This window comes from Trachymyrmex septentrionalis, unplaced genomic scaffold (genome assembly GCF_001594115.1).
Source record: "Trachymyrmex septentrionalis isolate Tsep2-gDNA-1 unplaced genomic scaffold, Tsep1.0 scaffold15, whole genome shotgun sequence".
Classification (NCBI taxonomy): Eukaryota; Metazoa; Arthropoda; class Insecta; order Hymenoptera; family Formicidae; genus Trachymyrmex; species Trachymyrmex septentrionalis.
The window spans coordinates 1,258,199-1,264,614 of NW_017304653.1; the positions used below are offsets into that span (position 1 = coordinate 1,258,199).

Here is a 6,416-nt window from a genome sequence, read left to right on the forward strand (position 1 = left end):
TATGGTATGTGTACATGCGCATGCAATCATTATATTATATTGTAATAAATATAATATTATTATTATTTCTGAATTAATTATCATATTCTAATTCTTCTTCAAATTAAATAGCATTTTATATTTTATAATTTAAATTTTATAATCTAAAAGATCACGTTTTTCAGAAGTACGAAGAAGTTACAGTTCTTTCCCGACGTCAGTCAAGTAAAGATTGCGTGACAATCATAAACAAGCAAATGGATTCTCGTTATGGTAATTTATATTAGTATACCATTTCATACTCGTATGTTATTAAATAAAAATAAATTATCAATTTATTAGGTACAGAAAAACTATTCACAAAGCGACATGATGGACTTGGAAAAAAAACCCATCGATTTTCTCATGATATAAAAAGTTTTACTCATGATTGTTATGAAAATTCATTGATTACAAATAGTACGTGACGTAGGATCAATAAATCCAATACTAAAATTAAATCGAAAATAAAATAATCTATTTTGAAAGATTATCACACGATAAATACTTAATATGCAATACTTTGATATAAATTTAATTATTTTTTACTATTTTTATCATTTTTAAAAACAATTGTTATAATTAATCGTAATATATAATATATTTTTATGAAGATTATTATACTTTTAATCTTGTATTCTGATGACAATTCTTCCCAGATGATAACTTTCCCATAAATAATATGTTTAATTACAACATTAAAATGCAAGAGCTTATTGGAAATGTTTATTTAAAAAAAATATAATCAATTATAATAATTATTACAGCAGAAAATATAATTTTTTTTGAAGAATTCTAAAATTAATTGAATCGTTATTCAGATCGGGTTAAACCAGTCCTACTGCGAGTTGTAAACTGGTTTTTTGGTGGTTGTCCAGCATCAAGACAACGTCGAGAACAGATTGACGAAGTCGGAAAGGAAGAAATTTTCGAATCTACCAACACGTGGCTCCTCTAAACGAACAAAGTACCTGCAGCAGTAAAGTGCAAAGCTGTCGATAAACGCAGAGATCTATGTCTTCATCTTAATGTAATATAAAATTACATAATTGTAAAATTATAGTAAATTGTTACTTGACAATTTTTAGTATTAATTTTTTTACATAGCAACAACATTTATTTTTACTGACATATCTTTTTCAAGAGTAAATTTATATGTTTCTTCTTTTCTTCATTTCCAATTTTCTATTAATACACCTAATAAAACATAAACATCTAAAATTATATATTGCACTATTCATTCCATGCACACATACTATATATTTAATAATGTTATTATTAAATAGAAAATCTTGCGTTCAAAAAGTGTAATTTTTAATATTTTACAAATGTGGATAAATCTTTGCATTTAGATTTTTCTTCGTTACAAATTCTCACGAAAAGACAACTAATATATTCTTATAAAAACATTGTATAAAGTAAATGTACTAAACAGTCAGTGGACTTGATTCAACTACTGGACAAAATGACAAAAATTTTAAATATTACTCTCTACATCTGAATCAATAGATAATCACTGAGATTATCCAGTGGCACTGATTCAAATGTAAATAGTAAGCTTTTAATAATACGTGCGACTCTAAATAAATTTGTTGTTTATAAATTTATTGTCGTACGTATCATTAAAAGCTTAATATATAGATATATATATTATATTTAAAATTTTTTGTCATTTCATCCACTAATTGGGTCCATTAATTTTATATAGCATTTAATAAAAATGATTCAATATAATTACTTGTAAAATTGTCACTAATCGCGATTCAATCGATTTGGCAAAATTTCCGCGTTTCTAGGAAACATTGGTTACATCGCGATTATCCATCGCGTCGCGGCGCGTACGTTCATTCCAATTATATCCCGACGCGAAGACGGCACGTTCGTGAGCTTCGGAGGGACATCGGCCGTTTCAAATCTCGACCTTCGTCTGCGCACACATCTGTACCGGAAGCGGGTACCGCATGTATATGGCTTAAGAGCAATAAGGGAACCAGCGGGCCTCGCGAGCCGCAAGAAGAGAATGGGGCGAGACAGTCGCGCTAAGACCAAGATCCGCGGCGGTTCACAAAGCCGCGAATTCGAATGAAACTATTGCCATTCACGTGACAGACGCGCAATCAGCCGATCTGTCTTCTTCCGTTTTTTTATCATTCAATCGTACCAATAAGTTTGCTGTGCCTTATCGCTAGTGTCTCGTGCGTTTGATCTATTAATCTTAGGCTACCAAATTCATTGTCAATAGATAATTTCGTGAAACATTCTGTATTTCAAGTTAGAACTATGCATTCTTATCATTATCCGACAAAGTTTAATTGCAATATGAATTGATATAAAACGTGTAAAACGGAAAACAATAGTGAAGTTGTAGCAGAGTATTTTAGTTGACTCGGTAAGTGAAAATACTTTAAATAGTTAAAATATACATTAAATATAAGTAAATTGTTTTATTCTGTTGGTTTATTTAATTAAACATATGTTGTACAAATGGTGTCAATATATCTACTTGTCAATTGTTAACGTAAGATGTAGCATTTTCATCAATGAAAAAAATCATCAAATATCGAGAGAGAGAGAGAGAGAAATCATATCAATAATCGTATATATTTTTACATGATGCCAAAATCGTTAAGAATGTATAGTCTTTCCAAACATAAAAAATAATACAATTTTATAAATTAATACATCTTATACCTTTATTATACATCTTATATCTTTATTAATAAATATAGTCGTAAGTGTCTAGTAGCTTTTTTAGTTATTAAGTAATGCTATAAAATATATGACATGAATGGAAAAAGAGGTAAAAAAATATTTCACATTTATGTAAAGGAAAGAAGAAAGTACCTCTCGGTGAAAAAATATTTACTTGTGTCAAATATTGTCTACTTACATTAGCTATATTCATTTGCATATTTTTACATCATTAGCGACACCTATTTATATCTACGCACCTATTTATGATCGCGGCTATTTTATTATGCGGTGAAATGTTCCAAGACTCATTAATGTGCATTCATTTAGAAAAGTGTGTCGTTAAGTACATCAGCGCATACTTTAACATTTTAGAGATTAAGAGAGAGAAGAGCATTTACATTAGTTTTCACATTATACAACAATTCCAAGAAATTTACTAACTATTTATCGAAGATAAATTGAAAATATGTATTATAATTAAGTAATCACTATAGAATGTAATACTCTTTATTACATTAGAAGCGATATCGAATTTACGCCATCGCACACGAGATTATATAGAAATTTCGTAACAAACCGCATTATTGTTCTCATCGCGCCCGGTATTCGTAACCCCGGTACATTGTTAGACATTGGAAGAAATTCCCGAGATTCCATGGAACATGTGTGTGCAAACCGTTCTATTAATGTACCCATCACATCTTGCCTTCGTCTTATCCGCTTCTCGCTTTATCTCTCTTTCTCTCATTTCTTGACAGGCGCTCTTGCCGCTTCTCTTCTTCTTTCAACGTGTAGTGCGATTTATTCAAACACGCGTCCAAAGAGAAACAAGCGGCGGATGCCACGAAATGCCGTAAAAATTTTCATTTTTATTACGTTCTAGAAGAAGTGGAACATCCGGTATATAAATCGTAATTTAATTATCCAAAAAACAACGAAATACTTGGCGAAATAATTTGGCGACAAAATATAATAAATGCAAAATATGCTCTAATAAATATAAGTATATTTGGATATTCCTTCCTTTCAAACGTAATTTTTGTAATGCAATCACGTAAATTTTTTAATTTACGAATAGTAATAGCAATATTAGGAGAGAAGGAGAGAATAATAAATATTCATCACTAGTAATCATTAATTTATTCATACTATCGTTAATAATAAAAACAATACTAAAGATTTTATACTTTATATAAATTGTCTTTTTATAGAAGTATAATATTTTTCATTTTGTAATAGTAAAATGTAGTTAAAAGTTATTTTTATGTTTTGAGATCATATATCCTCTCCTTTATTCTCCCAAGAGTATAATTGACATCTTTAGAAACTTTTTTTTTCAGATATTTATTAGATGTTTCTGTATGATTCAATACCGTTCTAATTTATTTGCTTGCAGTGACAAATGCTTGTAGTATGACGTCAAATGCGATTAGAGGTATCAGAAGAAAGAAAAGTTCGCTTTGCGAAGTTAAAGTAGCAGTGATAGGCGCTCCAGGAGTCGGTAAAAGCGGTAAGTGAATGTATTATATACTTCAATAAAAGAAAACTTTATATAATAAACACATAATAAAAATAAATTTTCTATTAACACAAATATTAATATTAACGTAATAGAATTGTAAAATAAAAATGCTATATATAAATATAATTTTATTATATTATAATTATAAAATTAATCCTAGAAAGATATACATTTCCGTAAAATATTACTATTATATATCAAGAAATAAAAAAGCCGACTCCTGTTTCTTATAAATAATAAAATTAATAATAAGAACCACAAATTTCACAAAAAAGAATTTCACAAAAAGAATATTGAATTTCCCTCTCTCTCTCTCCATATAAAAAATTATGTTGCAGTTTTTTACGATTTCACTATAAGAAAATTTTCAAACATTTTCTAACTCTGACCATATTAAGCTCTGACATATTAATAGAAGGTAGAGACAAGTTGATTACATCAATCAAAATATATTTTAATGACTCTTAAAAATACTTTTACACGGCAATGTTTTTTCTAATTTCCATTAATGTAAATATAATAGCAAAAAATGAGACATACACAGCGTTTGAATCTATTATAAATCAAAAGATTTTGGCGTGCAATTAAAAATAAAATTTATTTTACACTATTCGTACTATATGCGAAATCGTGCTGTTCTATGAACGAAAGATTGCAAAGAGAGGAATGAGAGAATAAAAGTAGATGTATGTAGATATTTCGAGAGAAAAAAATCTCGTGATAAACTCTAAATTCAAGTGCAAGTATGCACGTACATAACACAAATCCCGTTCCATATGATGAAGATGCATATATGAAATAGGTATGCACTGAGGACCCTGAGAGTAGCTAACAGCGTGTATTTTTGGTAATGGCAAGTGTAAAGGCATAGGTAAATAATTGGTCCGTCCTCGCCAGAACTGTGCGTCTTTTCTGTTGGCTGTAAAATACGTGGGTACTATTTATAAAATTTAACTTCAAAATTTGCCTTGGATTATCATCGAATCTCAATTCACCATGCTTCCCATAACATTTCTTTGCAGTTAAAACTTCATATCAAGGAAATATTATTTCTTTTACATCTTAAGCAAATATCTAGAAGGTATTATAATAGCATGTAAAGAATACTTTTTTAACTTTTTGTACAAAGTGTAAATATAGATTACAATAATCACGTATGTTACATTAAATAGATATTGTGTAAGTATAATGTGATAATCTAAAAGGCATTTTAAAAATTTACAGATATATTTGAAATACTTTTAAAAAAATTTTTTATATTTTTTTGTCCCTTTTTTGTTACCGTATATATATTTATAGTAATTACTTATCTGCTTTTAATGAAAAATTACCGTTTTGATTATCTAAGTTTAATTTTCTAGAACAAAATTTGTAACAAAAATTCAATGTGTTTGAGAATTCGAAAATAAATTCTAAACTCTTTTTTAATAAATAATCGAGGATTAAATAAAAAAAGAAATAAAGTAATATTCTAATGATGTGTGTTGGTCCACAAATTTCCAACGCAAATAAACCAATTGCTAACAAATCTGTTGGCCTTTGAAACATACATGCGTTCCTGTCGATCAAAACCTGACCTATATTCTGAACAATATATGTGTATATCAAATATATAGAAATACATACACTTTATACAATTGTAATGTTCACATTTATAGAATTTTATTAGTTACACAAATCCATTTATAAAAATCGTGGTAGATTAATTTAATTTGATAATTGTCTTTTTTGTTATATCTTTTCTTCCTATAGTAAATCATCCATCTCATATTGGTTTATTAATTTTACGAAATGTTAGCATTTCACGATCAAGAAGTTAGATTCGGATAGATTATTGTCTAGAATTGATGTAAACTGGCTTCATATTCGAAAAGAAAGTGTATTCACCGCACGTGTTTAAAAATGAAATAAGTTATAGTGGCGTTAATGCATCGCGCAAGGTTTTGTGGCGCCATGGCAGATTCGAGTTCGTGATAAAAATAGTGTGGTATACCTCGAAGCGTGTCACTAGGTTGTAGCTCTCGTTTCTCCCGATCAAATCGCAATATGTTCAGTTACAGTATCACATCGAGAAGATCATATGTCAGTGCAATCATGCGATTTCGTCACTTTCACGCAAAACATTGAGATTAATGAACATCGATTCAATAACGCGTCGAAGATTAATGCCGTAAAAACAGTA

At 28.8% G+C, this 6,416-nt stretch overlaps 1 protein-coding gene across 2 annotated transcripts in view; it reads left to right on the plus strand.

The window, feature by feature from the left end:
- The first annotated feature begins 169 nt into the window (after positions 1-169).
- Positions 170-6,416, plus strand: part of LOC108745830 (ras-related and estrogen-regulated growth inhibitor) — a 14,731-nt gene continuing 8,484 nt past the window's right edge. The window contains exons 1-5 of one of the 2 annotated variants that reach the window (XM_018482215.1): positions 170-252; positions 322-438; positions 840-1,048; positions 1,815-2,407; positions 4,109-4,222. In XM_018482215.1, coding sequence (XP_018337717.1) covers positions 4,126-4,222 — 97 coding nt within the window. In that variant the 5' untranslated portion in view covers positions 170-252; positions 322-438; positions 840-1,048; positions 1,815-2,407; positions 4,109-4,125. The remainder of the gene's footprint in view (positions 253-321; positions 439-839; positions 1,049-1,814; positions 2,408-4,108; positions 4,223-6,416) is intronic. The other variant, XM_018482216.1, reaches the window with a different exon arrangement.